Source organism: Filicampus tigris, chromosome 17 (genome assembly GCF_054856515.1).
Source record: "Filicampus tigris isolate MCC_2025a chromosome 17, RoL_Ftig_1.0, whole genome shotgun sequence".
Lineage (NCBI taxonomy): Eukaryota > Metazoa > Chordata > Actinopteri > Syngnathiformes > Syngnathidae > Filicampus > Filicampus tigris.
In genome coordinates, this window is record NC_141233.1 from 8,210,758 (window position 1) to 8,231,577 (window position 20,820).

Here is a 20,820-nt window from a genome sequence, read left to right on the forward strand (position 1 = left end):
GAAGGATAAATTCAAAAAGTTAAGAACTCTGTTGAGTTCATTCTGTAACATAAGCCCACCAAAAACTATTTACACATGTTTTTTACGTGGTTAAAAAATAGTATCTTAATAACAATATCAAACCGTAAAATCAAGTTGCCATGTAAATATGTGATTAGGTGCGCTACATTATGTGTGATGGTTTGCGCTTCCTTGATGAGAACAGGCTGAACCATCAAGGTGCTTGAATTGATTTCTTAAATTGAAACACTAAAGCAGGATTACAGGGAGAACTACGTCTTGGCTAAACACAGCAGGTAAACAACTTACTAAAGCTCCAGTTCATCTTTTCCCTTGAAATCAATAGATGCATTGATGGTGTCTCTCAGCTAGCCTGAGTAGGTCTTTCTGTACATTTTCTGCCATGCCTCCTTTTGGCCATCCCTCTTGTCCTTGTTGGGGGGATAAATGACATAGTGTACATGTATATCATCAATCAATCACCAAAGCAGAGGCTGTCAAACAAAATACTTGTTAAAATGTATCATGTCAGATAACATACATCACACCACATGACATAATACATATTTTGATTTGTGAACTCGCAGTGCATTTAGTCACAAAAACAACATTGTTAGCGAGCAGCAAGCCATAAAACGCTTTGGTAATTGCAGAACACATGTTGGAAGGCACATCTTTGTTTCCAAACAAACCTCACGGCTTTGCAGTCTGCTTCCAACAGATCCGAACGACTCGATTTGTCCTCGGAGCCTCCGGAGCTTATCTGACCATTGGACATAACATGGTGCTCGCTCTCCATCACTCTCCTCTGCTGTAAGAGGATGCCTTCACGCTGCACTGTAGCATTTTGTAAGCTGTTGTCACGGCTGGGGGGCTTGAATGTACAGGGAATAGGATTGGCACAGACAAGCAACATGACATATGAGGAGAGAATCGTTCAAGACACCTGAACAAAAAAATGCTCCAAAGCTAAAATGCGGATGGATAAAACGCTTTAATCTATGCCCTGTGGGAAAGAATTTATTAGGATATCATTTCCAGGTTAGGTTTACCACATTAAAAAATATAGATATGGAATAAAAATTGATGCTTTTACCCCAAATGGCCAAATGTCCAGATTGCCAGCAAAAGGATTCAGCCCTTATTCAATTTCATTCTGTACGTGTGTTTCTTTTGAAAGAATTTCTATTAAACTCCTCTGAAAAGTTGCGTGATGTGATATTGCGCCAAATAAAAAGTCGCCTGGCACACAGGTCAATGTAATACTCCGTGGCCAACTTTTCCGATGTGAGGCCGTCAGGGTATACCATTTTCAAACTTGAACATAAGAGTAGCAACGTGTAAACGCGGCGTTTGTTCACTCTGTGCTGAGCCGAGGTTTTCTTTGCTGAGAAAAGATGCTCCAAATTAGTGATCATAAATTAGCCAGTGCATATTCATTATGCCAATCTCTGCAGTCTCTTTATCGTTTAACTGCGCTATCATAAACATAATCATGGGTTCTGTCTTGAAGTCTCTGGTGGTGATAAAGCCTCTCCACTCTCTCATAGTTTATACAAATATGCAACGTTATGAAGCTATAAGTATGAAGAAACGATTAGTTTAGTCGTGAATGTGAACCAAGATAACCATTTATTCTAATCAGCTCAGTTTAGCCTTCACTCCATTTTTTTTTTTTTTTATGAAACCACTTCTTATTCTGCTTGTGTTCAGCTGCCGTGTTATTGTCCTGTCTTTCATGCATCAATAGAGGGATTATTATACATTCTTATTTGTAATTGGAGGGCAGGTTAGACAAGGGGATAATTAAAATAGTGTGTGTCGCTACTCCATCTATTTTCTGTCTGTGTCTCTTGGCGGTGTGTTTGCGTGCCCCTGCTTTGTCCTCCAAGCTAATGCAGATAATGTGGTACTTAGTGTGAACAGTAACAAACAAACGCATGCACTTACACATTGTTGAAGCCGCTGAAAAAGCACAACAGCGTACAAAAACATCAAATAAGGTTTACATTCACCCAGTAAGGATTGATTTGTTGACAAATGTTGATGTTCACATTGCTGGGATTGTACAATGAATTATTTGATGACTGATTTATAGTGATAAGTCAAAGAAACGCCCTCCAGTGGAGACAAAATTGGAGCGAACGTGGCAAAGTGTGAGAAGGGACCCGTGTGTCTATGGGTCTTGAGACCAACGCTCATTACAGTGGCTGGGAAAATATTAGAGTTCAGCTGACACTGTCTAAGTGAATTGTGGAGAAGACTTTTGACAGCAGGGTGAAGGCGGGCTAGATTATGATGGATGATGACAACATCTCACAAGCAGCATTGTATTTGTTTGTGTGTTTTTTTTTTTTTTTAAGCCGGTGCCAAAGTGTTCATTCAATGCAGTGGCTTGGGTTGGTGCCACTCTGGGCTAAATGAAGATTCCTGATGGGTGTGTTCAAATGTTGTTCAAAATGATGTTGCAATATTTCAAACCCACAAAACGCATCCATTACCCAGCCGATGCTAGTGTGACAGCTCCGAAAGCTTTCATGAAATGTGTTGCCGTGGTCTGATTTAACGTTTGATCAGAAAATAACATTCATTTTTTTTTTTTGTGTCTACCAACACTGTTGCTGAAATGCAGGGAAACCACCTAGAATTATACTCTAGTTACTTGTACTTTGTTTGCTTTCATGTACATGAAAAGTTAATATGGCGAGTGAAATCTTAATTAGTTTGATTGAAGAAAACTTCTTTGCAGTCTCGCAAAGCCTCCTCAGTCTAGATCACAAAATAGAATTCAAAGGAAACTTTGGCAAAGAATGATCAATGTATTGAAAAGTTGTTATCCAGAACTTAGCAGCTTTCCAAGTTTACTGATATCTGTGTGAACTATTGAAGGTTAAACACAGAACAGAGGTTGCTTTCACTGCGCAGCCACACTGTGGTCATAGCCTCGAAGAAAGCAGCACGCTACACTGTATTGAAAGATTTTGGAATTGAGGATTGCTAATGTGAAAGATTGCGGTTGGCCCGTCTCAAATCTGAACTGTCCAAGGGTATGTTTATACATTAAGTAGAAGCAATTTGATTTCCCTTTGGGTTTTTGAAAGGTTTCAGGTACATAAGGCGCGTTTACAAGACATGAGCAATTCAAAATTTGTAATGTGCATGCCAAGCCAGTAGTTGGCGAAGTAAGGAAACATTCAACTGTGTGTCTTACCAGAACACTCCTTTGAATGCTCACTGTTGGCATTTTTCTGGGTTTAGAAGTTGACGTGCAAATAAGGTAAATATCATTGTCATGTACAGTACTTTATATGAAGGACCAAAAAAACAACAACAGTTTGTATACAGTTTCAGTTAGAAACAAAATTAGGATCAACGACATGCGATGGACAAGAATTTTCTTTACAATAATGTGTTTGATGCAGCCCTACTGGTGTAAAGACAGTATTCTGATTGATATTGTGTTTGTGGAATATGAGTTAAGCAGTAAAATCCACCTGTTTTTGTCCATCTCCGGTGGCGGCCATTTTGTCACTTGCTGTCAAACTGAAAATAACCAATCATTGCTCAGCTTCAGAAAACAGGTGAGCCTTGATTGGTTGTTGCCTGAGCGCTGAGCAACTGTGATGTCATTTCCAGTCGACAGGAAGTGGCAAAATGGCCGCCCCCTGGGATGGCTAAAAATGGGTGGATTTTGCTGCTTAATTCATATCCCACAAACACAATATTAATCAGAATGCCTTGTCTCAACTAGTGGGGCTGTATAGAAGATATTGTAATGAAAAAAAATGCTTGACCTCTCCTATAAATATGAAACAATTCCAGGAAAATTGCATCTCCCTTTTTCAACATCTTTGTGCCCATATGTTGATCTATTTTCCCGTCACAGACAGAATCACAATATGACTCAGTTGCGATTCCTCCGAGTTTTCTCTCTCTGTTGCTCTGAGGAGCAGATGGAACAAGGAGAGCACTTCATCCGCAGATTTCTGTCTCCTTTGGCTTCCTCTGGCATCGGCAACTCATCCCGTTGTACTCATTGGAAGATCTGGTTTCTTGCCCGCGATCCATCCCTCTTGTCTTGCCTCCAAACACTGACTCATTCAATCATTCAGTCTCTTTCATTCACTCTCCTCCTCCTGATTTGGCCACCAGGGATGTACTCTATGTAGCAATGGAGCAAGCATCATTGATAGAGCATCTGTTTCGACATGGTGCGGGATCTGTGGCATGTGGGCGAGCATCTGGGGGCTTGAGCGTGGGGCACATTACATCCTATTGCATATCTTAACATGCCTTGCTCAGCCGCATGTGTCACTCACACGCACGGCCACTCCCACAGATTCCAATGGTCCCAGCAAGATTACTGTGGTTCGACTCCAGCTGCTTCTATAGAGGCATTGCATTAATAATGCATATATCATGTGCTGGTCGTTGAATATGACTCCTGTGCAGCAGCGGGCACACATGTCCATTTTAGACACTCACGCAGACAGGCAGAAAACATTTTGGCATCATGAATGCATTGGGGAAGCCAGACAGAGAGAGAAGCCCAATCCAAATAATCACCACACATCTTTTCTAGATGGCCCAACTTGTCAAAGCTCATCAAGACACTCTGCCAATACACTTTCACCCTTGGCAGCAGACAAAATGAGACTTTTTATTACCCCAAGTGCTCTATTTTCACAGAGTTTTGATGAAGTGGCAATATGTTTACCACTAATACACTTTCTTGATCGTTTTTATAGCAATGTATTTGCCTGCATGCAGCTCTTGTTGAATCTCCTACAGGCAACTGCAGGCAGTAGGCTGAAATAACTGTTTGACTGTTAAAATGTGTTTATTCTATTGACCAGGCAAATTGTTACAGACAGCCAAAAGGGAAAAATGGCTTTTTTTGCTGCAAATGTTACCTAATGAATCAGACTGTTGATAGAAAGTGGTAATAAAATCTAAATATCCCCCCGTGGGTGCTTTCCCTCAGTAAACATTTGCGGCTGAATGGCTAAATTAAACATCACAACTTGTTTTTTGTCTCGCCTTTCAAGAAGAAAGGAGACAGTGTTTGTTCATTTTCCATCATATGATTTCTGCATGTAGCATTATAGCTTCCAAAAATACTGTTGGGCAGATTTCAGCTTTTTGTCACATCTGGAAGGAACATCCTGAATTTTGAATACATCTTGACGGTTTAAGTATGTAAACGGATCAATGCACACCTGATCTCTGCTTGGAGTGGCAGAGATCAGGTGTGCACAATCATTTGATCCGACTGAAAAGCTTTTCATCTTTTTAAGCGAGTGTACTTTTTTGAAAAGGTGCAGGTGCAAGTCTAGTAATTACATGCAGCTTCGCTTTTTCTCCTTTACACAGATATTTTGCAGCAACAAAGCACTGTATTTATGTGACATCTACATGCTATAAGCTACATGACGGAAATAACCGGTTCTAATTGTTTCCGTATAGTAATATCTTGAAACGATAGCCTTAATGCATTCCTATTGCAATGATGCTTTGAGACACGAGTTGAATTTATTCCATGACCAAAACACACGTATCTCAAGTCATCCTTCCCCATTGAAGTGCCTTCAATCAGTTACCGCCTCCCCCAAAAATAAATTTTAATTTTAAATGTTAATAAGAAAAAATGCACAATTTAAATTGAATGTACAGAAATAAACCATTTTAACACATGTTTTTGCTTCAGGTCAACGAACTTTGTGACGCACCTCCAATGTATGTGCCTTGGCCACCCGGGGTCGCTATAATGCAAATTTACGCATACACTGGAAATGGAGCTGAGCTCAGCTCCTCAGGAAGCCGCCGTATTATTGGTCATTCTTTACAGAGGATAAAGAATAGATGCCTAGAAGTATAGTTATATTATCTGCCTGCAGACGTTGCTTCACTGTTTGTGTTCAAATATCTGTCGCTTAATGGATTGGAATGGAACGCTGCGACACCGATGCAAATTCTTCTTTGTGAAAGCTGTAATCACTTTCTCAAGTTTGATGATGATGTATTGTTACTAATACACCTAATTTTAACATGATCCAAAGCTGTCTCTGGAGGGTACAATTATTATATATACCGTATACAATGCAAATAAAAAGCATGCTCCACCATCTGTTACAGTTGAGGATCTTGTAAAAAGTAAAACAGTAATTGATGTGCTTTGTACATAATCTTCTGATATCGCACAAGCGCAATTGCTGAAAATAGTCATGAATTATTGTACATTAATTAGACAAATCTATAATTGAGGCTAGAATTCTTTTCTTTTTTTTTTACTAATATGCCATTTTCATTGCCGTTACTGATGAAGACAAACATAATTACATTTATTGCTATATGATATTACAATACTAGGTCAATTATAAAATAAGTAAGTAAAGATCACTTCTATTAAATAGCAGAACCTAATTTCCAGTCTTATCTTTCCCTCTCCACCCCCATTTGTCATTAAGCTCAGAAATAGCGTTTTCTCTGTACAGTAAAAGCAACAGTTGACAACAATTCATTTCTAAATTGTGAATTGAGGGACTGCCCAGTCGATATTTAGTTGCTGGCCTCAACCTGTAGACCAAGGGTGTGCACACTTTTTCCATCGAGGGCCACATAAAATATTTAAAGGATGCCGGGGTCACTTCAACATTCTTTAGCTTCTGTTAATGAAGCACACTATAACCAAGCAGTCAGTGCGGTCACAGATATGCTAAGTAATATTATTTACAGTTTATAAACACCAACCAGTCACAATAATATGACTACTTGCGCAATCCAATACTATGTAATACAAGAGCTGTATGGAAATGTCTGCCTTTATAATGGTAATAATGTTCAGTTTTGATTGACACACAAAGTGGTATTGAATCAACACAATCTGTATATTTATTACTGTAGTTGACGTTTACAGGGCTATTGTAAAATCGAGCAATATTTTATATCTTTCTGTAGGCGTTTTTTTTTTAATTCAACTCTTGTGTTGGCTCACTTAAGCGTTTGCATTCGGTCATAATGCTGTGGCAGGTTGCTTGTGTATTACATATATATGTGTGCATGTATTTTTTTCCATGGTCTATTTAGTAAAAAAAAAAATCATTTAAAAAACAGCCCACATCACAACTTTCTGTCCTCACAGGATAGGTTTACAGGTGACAAGGCAAATAATTTAGGATTTATGGATCGCCAATGGTCCTGGATCCCACTGGAATAAAACTGCCACCGCAGTGAGCAGAACACCCAGAAGCAAAACAACAACTGTACCAGGCAGACAATATTTAGAGTCGTCTGACGTTCAAGTTGAGCAAAAAGGCGGGCAAATGATCATGATTCACAGTATGTGCTACTGTAGATAAATTACTTTCATTCATTTTGGATTTATGAATTGATTTTGGCTCATTACTTTAGTTGTAAATAGTTTTACCATTAATGTAACAAATTTCCTCTGAAGATGAATTCTAGTCAACTATGGTTAAATGTTAAATTTAGTTATCAAAATTGATTACATTCAATACATTGTGAGCTAATTTTCACAGAAATTATGTTATTGCTGTAACTCCTTATCACAAAAGAAATTGTTGTGTCTAAACTAAACAATGTCCAACTGAAGTGATTGAATTTAGTTTTTTGCTCAGTGCATATTATTCCTGGAGCTTCAGTGAGATATTTTGACTGGATATACACTGCAATTAAATGGCTACATGTGAGTTTTTTTAATTACATGTACATTTGACTTCACAATTACGACTAGAATTACACTGCATGGTTCAATTGACACAATTCCCATTTTTTTGCTCTCAAGCGGCAAATTCGGATCTGCACGGCAGCGTAAATAGAACAAAAAAATATATCACAAGATATCTTTGGAATGTCTTCCGTTGGCCCCTTGTCAACGTCCTTGCATATTAAACAGTCACGCTTTCTCTTGACACTAGTCGTTTATTTTACCCTGCGCGCCTGGAACATTGTTTGACACGAGTGACACCACGCCTACTAGATTCAAATGATTGCCTTGTTAGAGCAGCGCAACCCAGTGTCAAATGTAAGGAGTACAGCGCATACAAGCCCATGCTTAACGTGGCCTGCATTAAGCTTTGAAAAAATGACAGTATGCTGCGAGGACGCCTGCTGTGGACGCTCTTCATGGTCAGCCATGGGTTCAAGGCAATGCTGGAACGGAAGTGTCTTCCAAGCTATTTGTATTGTCTGACCTTTAAGATGATGAAGCGCAGGGAGAATGACCCTGGCCGGATTGTTCAAAGAGCATCCTCCAGATAGTGGGGGTCCAGTGGCTGGCAGCATGCTGCGGGAATGATCCGCCCCCTTCGTCAAAGGCCAAATACAGGAAGTTTAGCCAGAGGAGAAGGCCACGCATCCTCTCCTTTTGAAGCTCTCTCCAATACCGCCGTGCTATCCTTGCATGGATGAATACTGTTTGTCAACCGTCTAGTCAGTGAAGGTGGACAAGCTAACAGTGGCTCTGTTGAAGATGCTAACGTTGACCGTCAGCAGAGTCCGCACTCGGCTTTTATTTATTGATGAATTATTTTGCCGTTTTGATTCTATTTTGCATGCTCCTTCTGCTTTTGCTTCTTGCACCTCTTGCTCGGGAATTTCTTGTGCTCCAGCCCTGTTGCGCATGATTAAATCTATTCATTTAGAGCTCACATTGGTACCACAGATGTCAGCTTTGAGATTGAAACTCGCTCCCCCTCTGCAAAGGAGCTGGTTTGAAAAAGAAAACTTCAGAGAAAAACTAAACAGAGACGCAAAGTCCTTTCAGTTCCCTAAGTGTAGCCCAAGTGGGACTTAACACGTGTGTGTGGGTGGGTGTGCGTGTGTGCGCACGTGTATATGTGTGTGGTTGTAAGGACGTTAGTGTATATTACATTTGATAACTGAACTAGTAGTTCTGGGCAATTCTTTGAAATACCACCATGATTTTGAATTTGGCTTCTCACGATCTTAAAAACATTACAATCGACAAAGAAAAACGATGAATCTGTCAATCGAGGCGGTGGATTTGCAAGTTGTGAAAGTACCCTGAATGCACCATGTTGCGTGTGCAGCAAGACTGTATGCGATTTTGCTCTCCCTGAACGTGTTTTAATTAAGTTGTTTAATGGAACCCCAGTTGAACTTTACTGTAAAACTAAACACACACAAAAATAATTACACACATTGTATATTTAGATACAAGACATGCTGCATTTGAAAAACGTCACCAGTGCTCATGCTGCAGTCAGTGTTAAAATCCCGTTGACATGGTAACGGGAAATTAGCATCGACTTTCAGGAGTGATATTCTTTCAAATGACAGATATTTACAAATAAACACTGGCGAACACATACAGACAAGTAATATAAGTACTATAATAATATGGAAAAGCACATATTCTTCTCAATTTCTGAAAAGCAAGCTATAATAATAGAGCCAATGGCTACTTTCATCTTCTACTCTTCTTAAGTCATTGTAAGCGTGTCCTCCATGCATGCCAATGTGCATACAGCATGAACAGCCAATATTTATTTTTTTATTTATTGTTTTTTTTTTATTGCTATTATTTTGTTACTTTCTTTGTTTACTTTGTTACAAATGTATTTACTGGTTATATAGTATTCTTTAAAGTTATATCAAAGATACGTTTTGAAGGAATTAAGGAGCTTTTATTGTCGCACCAACACATGGAACACGATACCCAAGGTCCCATGTTAGCCCGCTATGTCCCAAGACATGTGAAAATAAAAATAGAACAACAGAATAAGATCAAATAAGTATGATAAGCAGAATGAAAATGCAAAAAGTTTGAATTGCACATGATTTTTACAAAGTCATTTTGTAGGCCTTCTTAAAAAAGAATCTCTTTCTCAGGTGTTTGTCGAACCAAGTAGCCAAATCGTTTCATCACGGATATACTCCCAAGTAAAGCAAGATGATAATGGTCATCCAAGACACTTTTTCATCTCCTCTAATTACTGCCCAAAAGCACTGATGAAAGGAAACCGTTCGGTTACTAAGATGTAGTGCTGCTTTGACTGTATAAACACGTTATTATATACCTACTTAAAAAAGTAATTAAACACAGCCTGGGTGCTGTGATGGGGTTCTTTCTCTAACTGAACTATGGTGCTTTTCCTGACAAGTGTGTGTGTTTTTGATGAAAAGGGGTGGTTTAGCCAGTTGATGAGCCATCTCTGACCGTGCAGATCACTGGCGTCAGTGACATCATCACACATTGCTCGATGGTGTAATGATGTCACGATTTGAGTTAGCCTTCAGAGGACAGACTCCCTGAAACTGTAGTGCTCGCTTTTTCCTCTGCATTAAATTGCAACATTAGCTATGTAGGCTATACACTTAAGTGGTATTTTCATCTGGAAGCTCAGTAAAAGCCATTGCTGCTCAATGCAAATGACCACCAAAATGGGATCGTCACTGCGCTTCAGTTCAGACGAACTCTTGTCTTTCTTTTTATAAAAATAATATGGCAAATGCTAGGCCTAATTGACATGAATCGACGTCACTTTGCATCTGATTGTAAAGCTGCTGTAATGCCTTGCTGTTCCTAGACGTGTTCTGCTCTAAGTCTTGCTCCCTATACATCATCATTTTCCATTCAGTCTCAAAAGTCTTCTTATCCCAAATTTTGCTGTAATCTTTTTCCATCACTGCGTTCACGTTTTCACCGCCTATTATTCCCCTAGTCTGATTTGCCACATTCATGTGGAGCAAGAAATGCAAATTAAGTTGAATGAAACAGCTACAGTATCTACTGTATATCAAATGGCCAGAAAATACAAAAGGTGCATGTATGTTTCATTTCATCCAAGTCCCTCATTGCTTCACGTCTCAAAAGAAATTCATCAGAGGGTCTCAAAGGCTTTTAGAGAATACCCTCCTGTCCTGACCTAATGCTGGCACCCTTCCCCTCCATTGGTTGTTACTGCCTGTGATAGAAATGGAGACATCTATTAGGCCTGGATTATTGCTTGGCACAAAGGAGGCTGACATTCTTAAATGAAGCATCCCCTTGTGGTCGAAACCTTCATATCTCATCTCATGATACTCGTTCTAAAGCAGGGGGTGCCTAACTACCGGGCCGCAGAACAGTGCTGGTCTGGCCTATTCACTTGCACAAAAACAAAATAGGAATAGGCAATGGAATCATGGAGGGATAAAGTGGATAACCACCATGCATTTTAGTTTCCCTCAAATATAGTTTATAAATACATCAACTTCTTGTCTGGATCTCATTTACAATAATCAAAGTGAATGATGGATTTTTTTTTTTTTTTTACCTGTTCATAGGAATATATATCCTTTGATCATATAGCTAATTAAGTATGTGCTGTGTCCTGTGTATATAAAGCTAGCCATTTTAATACTAGTATGACATACTTATCTTTCCTTCTTTCTTTCTTTTTTTGGAAGAAATCACATGGTTGTTGCTTCTATTTTGACTTCATTAACGTAACATGGTAGGGCACATGCAGTATACGTTCTTGTTATAATTGTTTGTAAAAGTTATATTGAAGAAGTAGACCATAAAGTTAGTTACAGTTAAATCATCCGAAAGTCCTGTCCTGACCTGCGTCACCTTTTCCATACAAGGGGTCTAGAGCGTGATTAAGGAACATGTGAGGAATCTTGCCATATGACTGTCAGTGTGCGTTGTTTTCAGGCCATTTGTGTAAAAGCAGGTGATCGTCCTCGCTCTTCCCTCATACTTAAGTTCCCTTGTGGAAACTTACGTGACGCCTCATCTGCTTTCACTTCTTTACTTCAGTGTGACTCAGAAAGAGCAACTTTTAATGTTCGTGTTTATTAAAAGTGAATTTGCCCTCATTGCCAAGTGCTCCCCTCAGCCCTTTAAGCCCCAGTTGCTTTTAAGTTTGCTGCCAGTGAGCAAAGGGGTACATGGTCACCTTCTCCATGGGTAATTGCTTCCATTCAGTTGGTGCTCGCAGTCCTCTGATCATACAGCAGGCAGTAATAAACTCTTAGACATATATTGTTTGGCACTAATGAGGCTCTTTCTTAGGTGGGGAAATCTTTTTAAAGAATATAGAGGTCAGTGGAGAGACACTCATTTCCCAGATGCACACACCATGTTGCTATTTAGATGCACATTAATGCTGACCACTGCAGCTCGGAATGCATTAGCAGCCTAAATGTGTGTTGAACAATGCGTTCTCTAGTTGCTGTCACCCGTACAATTAGGCAAGCCTAATACTAATAGGAATATCTGTAATAACGATATAAATAAAGCCGATGCTGCAAGTCAGGGTTGCAGTTTTTAAATGTAATACAAATGTTTGTGTGTGTGTCTATATCGAGGCGGGGCACCTTTTAAAGTAGGACAGTCGAAATTGATGGCCAACTCTGAAAGCTGACCTACTTAGAGGCGCAGACAAACTAGTTTCCTCAGCATGCGTGCGGAGCCAAGTTGCTGTGAAAGAAATGTAACGAAAGCACACATATTGGACTTTAGGAGAAGCATGCATTTCCTTCTCAGCACTTTAGCCAGTGGATGACAAATGCAAATTATGTAAGTCAGGTTAAATTTCTTGAAAACAGTGGTCCGTAGGAAATCACTATTAAGCTATTTTAGTTATTTCTAGTAACACAGTGGTGGACACTGTTCAAGTTCAGTTTTCAAATAAAATATTCGAGGGACAATCTATTTTGATTCAAGCACCATTTTCAATTCATGAACCGTCTTGGCATGGTCGAGGATTTGTCGAGCTCTTTTCCAAACAACCAAAGATGCTTAGCATGGTGCACATGTGTTAGGATTTTGAGCCGAGGATTCAATTGATTCAATTGGTTTTGTGACTAGTACTAAACGTGAATGCGTTTAAGAGAAACGTGGATGGAAAAGGTCTTACTTCATAATTAAAAGTACATTTGTTTCGGGCAACTTCTCTGATCAAGTATGCCAGCATCTAAAAGTCTCTGCTCTTAAAATGGCCTTAGGCCAATCCTTCCATCACCCGATGCTGTTACAGGCCACCCACACATGTCTCGGCAAATTGAGCGTCGACATTGTTGGCGTTGTGGCCCAAAATAATATTGGTCAAATCTGCAGGAGGCCATTTGCACACCTACACCATCACGTATTGTTTGTGATATTTTCTCCGTGTGGATTTTGACGTGCAGGACACTCTGGCTCTTGTTGACTAGTCGATCGTGAGGCTTGATTCCTCAGTCTAATATTCAACCAAGAAAAGAAGTCAAGATATTAATTTCATCCTGATTATTATATACCTATAGTGTACTTCCAGCTCATCTTGAAACCATGAACACTTACAGGAAGTACACATTTTCACAGCCAGCATAAACTAAGCCGACATCATCCATATGTTTTTTTTTTCCTTCATGATCTTGTGACCATCTAAATTATACTGTATAGCTATAGATCCATCTTCTATACCATTTGTCCTCATTAGTGAAGTGAGTGAGCTCAAAAAGAAATATAATTAGGATTTTTATTAGTAGCATTGCACACCTCAGGATGTGTTTTCCATCATATGTGTCCTATGTTCTTGGAAGGTTCATGGCATGATCCGTATTAAACCGGGGATTCATTCTTGGGTCTTTCGATCTGTAGTAATTGCACATGGAAATACTGATCAAAGGCATCAAACTGTGCCTGCTTCTCTGCAGTGCTGAACGATGGGACGTTAGACGCCAGGGCATTCGCACCAACAGTTCAGTGCGGAATCTTGCTCTAGTCTGCCTGCTGATTGGACAGGTGAGGGTTTGATCATGCAGAATTATTGCTGAATATTCAGGCTGGTGAAGGAGAGGAGAATCAGTTTTAACCGCAGGTGGTTTGCAGACATATTGGTAGCACTGTGATTAAAACTTGTATTCACAAGACTTAAGTATCGAAATTACAGGGTTAGCACTTCACAGAATATTCCACAAAATGGCTGCAATTAATCAATACCAAGGCTTTTGCAAATATCTGCCTCCATGTCAGGGGTAAAAAATAAATAAATAAATAAAAAAGTAGTTTTGATCGTATCTGATAGTTTCAGAACTGTATTACAACTTTTAAGACCATCCACAAAGATGTCAATACACAGACACAATTTGTTTCCATCGAGTGAAAGGAGTTGCTCACAAACAGACCTAAATTATCTTTCATGGATCTCTACTTCCTTTTGTGGGTTTTAATCCCGATACAAAGCCACCTAAAATGTAAAAAGTGCAGTTTGTCTTACAGTACGTGTTGCTTTATGTTTTGTTGTTATATTGTATAATGTCCGAGTGCAAAAAATAGAAGGCTTGTGTTTCTCAAGGTGGTCTCAGTGTTTATTTTCATTTTTTTTTATCTGCAATCTGATTGTCTTTTCTTTGAGGTTTCTTAATACCTCAAAGCTGGAAATTTAGATATCCAAACATAGCGGCAATAATTACCAGATTATCAGGAATCATCAGATTGACAGCAAATCATTTTACGTGTCTTTTTATACATGGTGGACTACAGTATGATAGTGGATTATTTGTGGGTCAGAGTATTGGTATTGCGTGATTTATTATTATCATTAGTATTGATTAATAATGTAAATCAACATCAGAAGAATGTCTGCAATACAAACAAGAAATTTGATACTAGCATGACCAATGTAGGGATTAAGATTATGATAGTGAAATACTTTAATTATAAAGATTAGCACAAAGCAAACGGCCACGAAACAAATTGCACCTTGACATAAACAATATTCATTTCGCTTTGCATCTTTTATATTAAAAACATAGCATACGTGTTATCCTTTTTTATTTTTATCCTAATGACAATTGTTTGCCTGTTTTAACATGGAGATTACTCATCCCTGAGCTACTTTAGGTGAAATAAACCCGCCCGAATTGCGCTACATTTTAGACGGTCGCAGTCGAGGCCCGACTATGATGAAGCTGGTAAAAGGCTGTGAACGTCGCCTCCCTGCCAATCCCACGCAGCCAGGCGACGAGACCAAGCTCCAGCTAATAAGTGTGAGCGAGTGCGGTCGTGGCTTCAGCCAGCGGCCCCACAACACCTATTACTACCCATCCTATCAGACAAGCATGTGTTTCCATTTACAGGCCACTGTTTTAGCTGTAGGGAGGTCGCTCATTGTGAGCGTGATGACACCTCTCTCCTTGCGTCTGTCAGGGTTGACACTCTTTAATAGTCTTGTGGAGGTCATCCTCATGTCATGCGCGGATGGGGGAGAGGGACACAACACATGAAGACAATTGCTGTTATTTTGTGCCTGTTATTGTCTGTATAGTGTGGAAAATGGGATCGCTGTGGACAGGACTGTACTGCACCGGCAGGTCCAGACGTTTAGTGAATGCTTAGGGGAGTGACTAAAAAGATGTGTGCTGAATCAAGGATGGAAAAAAAAAAAAAAACACGTTTTGTGTGTGTGGATGCTGTAGTTTACTCCGCAGCAAAGCATCTCATTGTTCTTTTCAACTCATCCAGTCATGTGTAGAAGGGCCCGGCTGGTGGTATCTGTGTTGATGTGGCTCTGGCCTGACCCAAGTGGATATAATGGTGCAGTAGAAAATGTCCTGTCAGTTGATGGAGGAGCTGCCTGTAGCTGCGGGAAGGAGTGTGACGACAGGGGCCATGTGCGCTAACCTCTCCCCCTGTCACTTTTTCTGTCTCGTTCCATCCCCCTCTCCTTTCATTTCCACCTTTTTTTCTCTTTCACGTTGCCCTCAGATACACCTCCCTCCACCCCCCACTTCCCCCGACTCCGCTCCCTCCTCCCACAACCCTCTGTGACAAATTACTCCTGGCGGTTGATTTGTTGGTTGTCAAAAGTGCTCCGTGCGCTGGCATGAAGGTGGGGCGAGCAGGAGAGGAATCTTCCTCCTGTTCCCGCCTGTCGTCATCAGCGTCCCGCACAACCATCCCCCCCCCCGACGCCATCCCCACAAATGCGGGCTGTGCTCTCACCACCGCAGCTCAGTGTACAGGTGCCTCGGTGGAAAATGACGTTGAGTCTCTCAAGATCTCATTAGATTAAATGTTGTCCGTGTTTAATCAGCTCACACATTCACTTCACAATCCCTCTTTTGACAAAGCCGTTTTGATATATTGTCGCCTGTGAGCTCAACAGAGGACGTGATTTGTTTATCGCCATGGGGTTGGGGGATGAGCAGAAAAGTGAAGTATAAGTAAGAGACTATAAAAAAGCTTTACACTGAGTGGAGGGGCAATGTAAAGATGCTAACATCCCATAAACACCCTCAGATGTTAATGAGTATAAAATACACAAAACCAGGGTTTTTCCTGGCCCAAATTGAGCCGGAGGAGGTACCACCGCTTTTGGTGGCACCTCGAGTTAAAATGTTCATGCTATTAATGACGCTGGTCTCTGGCAGTATTAGGGGAGTATGTGTTTGTGTTAAATCTAAAGTAGCCATTTCTGGGAGTAACAAAGACACGTTAAGCTACCAGTGTTTCATGCTTGCTGTGGCGGGCCGGATGTGACCCGCAGCTGTGAGCTTGTCACATGTGACTGAATGGGATTGTTCAGGCTTGCAGGGAGCTGGAGTCTATCCCAGCTGACTTTAGGTGAAAGGCAGACGACACCCTGGACTGGTCACAAGTCATTCGTAGAGCACATGAAGGTGTAGAGACAGACAACCATTCGCACGGTCACTGCCTGCACCGAAGTGATGCTTTCAGAGAATTTGGTGGTTTCCGAATTGTATGACCTTGGCGGCGTTTAGATTTTATTACGGTGTACGACAAAACTCAACATGATCATCTTGTCAAGACTGTTTTTGCGACAGCTCTCTGACTACAGTGTGTTAGTGTACTTGTGTCCAGTGAGTTTCCAGCTATCATTTTCACACTCAGGAGATTTTGCCTCTTATTACCCCAACTGACATCCCGTGGTAATAATTTGATGGTGTTTCCCATGGAGCATGCCAGTTAGACCGGTGGTGTGTTTTCTATGAAATCTCCTGCAGAGTTGGTTTGATTTCATCGTCTGGCCTTGGCCTCTTTGAAAAGAAACTCATCTCCTTTCAGTCTCTCTTGCTGCTTTATCCACTAAATGTTTTCCTTTTTGTGCCGTTTCCTCCTTTGCAAAAGTAATAGAACATCGGTTTTCCTTTCAACCCCTGCTGTAGAGAACCAGATTTCTTTGTGTATCGCCATCAAAACAGAGAAGAGGGCATCACATTCCACTTGTGTTGATAAGGCGTAAACCATCATGACTCTCCCCCTGGGTTAAAAGAGAAGTTGTGCTTTAGTACTATAAATACGGCACGAAAATCCCGGTGTAAATGAAAAGGGAGCCTGCATTAACATAAGGGCAGTGTCTGCTATTGCAGTCAGAGTTCAATAACAGAAGAAAAACACACGCAAAATACATTTAATGAAATTCAGATGCTGAACCCTGGCTTCCTGAATCTCATTAAATGAGCTTTGTGCAGTTTCCCCATCTTCTCTTTGTGGGAGAGGTTCTGGGTTCCCCCTAATAATGTGGCAGATTTCATCCTCCCCCTGATTTAAATAGGACAATGTCTTGTTCCTTTTCAAGCCCGAGCCCACTTGCCACAAAGATGTGCTCCGCGGGGCTGGCTTGCAATAACAATCTACCTTGTTGTGCGTTTCGTCTGAAATTGTTACTAACTTTCTCTCCCCCTTTTCTCCCTCCCTACCATCTGCTTCTCTCTGCACAGGATTCGGTTTCATAACTTTTGAGAGTGAAGACATCGTTGAGAAAGTCTGTGAAATTCATTTTCATGAAATCAATAATAAAATGGTAAGTCCACTCTTTTTTTTTTTTTCAATTCCAGTTGGGCATTGAGGGATTAATATTTTATTTACTTATTTTTCGCCAAGTATTAATAGCAGCACATGTGTGTGGGTGTGTGTGTGTTTGTGTGCGAGAGAGAGCGAGTGAGAGAGACCAGCTCACATGCGCGCACCCCCTGTGGTTCTGTGGTTTTCGGGGATGGGAAAGTAGTGGTGTGTACTGGCCACAAAGCGTGAAATTGTGTGACTGAGTTGTGCCTGTCAGGCTGAGAGACAGGAGACTGGTGTCTGTCCCTTTTTCCGGAATCCCAAACACACACGCAGGCACACTCTCACACATTAACACGGACACACAAAGGTGAAGATGCCCAGGGATGGTGCTAGCAGAGGCTGAGTTCATTAGTTGGGGATTAATGCCTTCCACAGGCTCCTGTGGTGCTTGTTTTATTTACACTTGAAGCTTGGTCATCTCAGAGCACTCAAAAGCACACTTGTCTTGTCGTTAAATGATGATTTAGAGTAACCGATCCTCCGCATCGTGATTGTGAGTCCAACTCCGCCGCACTTCCACCCGGCAAGCCTCTGGAGAGATATATGTGCTTTACATTCTTAACTGTCTTGAAAGTGTTATCAAAAGTAAACCACATAGAAAACTCTTTGGTGATGCCTGACTGAAACATGAGCTGGAATCACTCCCTATCCACTATAATAGCGTCGTATATAGTGAGGCAGTCGGCCATTTTGTTAATACGGAAAAATGAGTTTCGGTTTCCGGGTATTTGATTTTCATCATGCGACAATGTGGATAATAACTTTATAAGTGGAGCAACACATCTCATGACATCCCAATTTTTTTTAGTTTTAGTTATTCATTCGTTTTCACTAACTATAATAACCTTTGATCAAGATTTTATTCCAAACGAGAGAGGTTGTTTTTGTCAATTGTTAATCCGATTCGCGCATGAAAACACTTATTCCCACATTTCGGAACAAACTGTCTTTACTGTGCATGTCTGTGACATCACTATATGCGTTTCTGTTATTCCCAGAAGCTAGTGGAAGCAGAGCGAGCTAAAGACAAGGTGGGCGCAAGACTGAACTGGTACATTTCCAGCTCCATTAAGAAGTGTTAACTCAACGTAATAGCGCAAACCGGATAAATCTGCGAAATAACGCAAAAGTTTAAAGTAGAAATGGACAGAGTGATGTTTGGTTGACACGGAAGTCGATATACAGTTTCTTCGTCTACAACTACTTCCGGTATATTTGGTCAATCTGCGCATGTCGAAAGTGTGATGCATGAACACACAAGTCCTAATCTGATCAATATTTTTACTGTCCATGAAAACAGTGCATCCCATCATAATATTAATGTGAACTCTGATCGGATTAAAGACATTTTATCCATGTAAACGTAGCCAGTGTTCCTCAGCCCAGAAATGGATCCAGAAAAAACGTAACTTCTGGTCTAGAAGCTCTTCCAGCATGACGGTCTCTCCTGAATCCTGCCGATGAATTGGTTTTAACCTTCTTCCGTCCAAGTGGGCATATTGTCAATATGCAAGCGATGAGATGTAAATAAAGTGCAAAATGAGCAAATCCTGTGCGTTCAATTTAGCTTTCATCACATCTGTTTCTTGTCCAGCGCACCGATCCGCTAGCTAACAGCCAGTCCGAATGATCAATTGTCAGCGACGGCCGACACGATTCATCATGTTGAATCTGGCAAAAACTCATTGGTGCCGACAGCATGAGCCTCACCTAACCGACTGCACTCACCGACACTCAACCGACTGCCTGACAACAGAAGTCGGCTCGGTATGCTGTGAGAAGTCTTCAGCTGACACGCGAGGATTTTTTTTCCGTCCCATCTTGTTATGCATTCTGAGCTGTGCTCTTGCATCATCTCTACAGGAAGAGGAACCACAATACTGAACCATTATCCATTTATTGACAGTCTGTCTTCCCGTGGGCTAATGCTCAGGTACATTAAGGCTTTTAGAGATAATTTTGTGACCCTTTCCAGTTTCATACAATTTAACAATTCTTAATTTAAAGGTCTTCTGACGGCCCTTTGTTGTGAATCGTAGTTCACATCAGGCTTCTTTTGAATAGCAAACTCATGACTGGTGTGTGTTTTGAGGGCATGGCATCTTTCGCCAACACCAATCTCATCTAATTGATTAGACTTAACGGTTGGCCAATTTTTCGTCTGTGTTCATTACTGGTTCTCTGTTTATCATCACACTTAGAGTAGAGTTTTTGTGCAACGTATTTTCCCTAAAACAATATGTTTGAACTCAAAATTGTAGGACCTTTGTTGGTCTAATATATTTGAGCAGTTGTGATTGACTGAAGGGAATACTTACTGCCTTTCAGTGAAGCTTTACGCAAAGTGTCCCTCCCTTTTTCCATCCCCCTCTCTGGCCTTTTCCACAACTTGACAGACTGACTGGCTGTCTGACGGACAGGACCAGTGTAGTAGAACCTTGTTCACCAGGGACCAGCCCGGGTCACACATGACCCCGGTGTGCACCCCTCTATGCTTCAGTGCTGCATCCCATTCTGTGCTCGGGCGTATATCTAAAGTGTTTTTGAAATTATTGTATAAAAGATATTCTGTCACATCCTGTGACATTTAGTTGGAGCACACTGTTGACATTTTTATACCCCTACACTGAAGGCTTGAATATAAATGGCCAAGATTGCTTTTTATGTGCCCTAAGATAATAAGCAAAGGGATTGCCATTTGTCCCCTACCTGTGCTCAATGCAATATGCAGGATGAAAAATTGATTAGCTGTTGTTTACAAACTTGTATCCACTATAGCTATTCTAAAGCCTAATTATAGTCCAAATCATTGTCTGTTTTTGAGGAGTACTATTAACACGACAATGACAATTTCACTGTAATAATAATGGTACTCAGTCGTTAAAAATGCATAATGTCCGTTTTCCTTTGCATTTGCAGCAACAACTAATGAGAAAAGGCTTTTGAAACATCAATTTTTTAATAAAAAAAATGTTGCTCATGCATGCGGCAAATGT

General features: G+C 40.6%; 1 protein-coding gene across 7 annotated transcripts in view; it reads left to right on the forward strand.

Annotated features, from left to right (window-relative positions):
- Window positions 1-20,820, forward strand: part of LOC147133174 (RNA-binding protein Musashi homolog 2) — a 243,410-nt gene that overhangs the window by 148,814 nt on the left and 73,776 nt on the right. For all 7 annotated transcript variants that reach the window (XM_086057515.1, XM_086057514.1, XM_086057516.1 and 4 more), the window contains exon 8: window positions 17,698-17,780. In XM_086057515.1, the coding sequence (XP_085913641.1) occupies window positions 17,698-17,780 (83 nt within the window). The remainder of the gene's footprint in view (window positions 1-17,697; window positions 17,781-20,820) is intronic.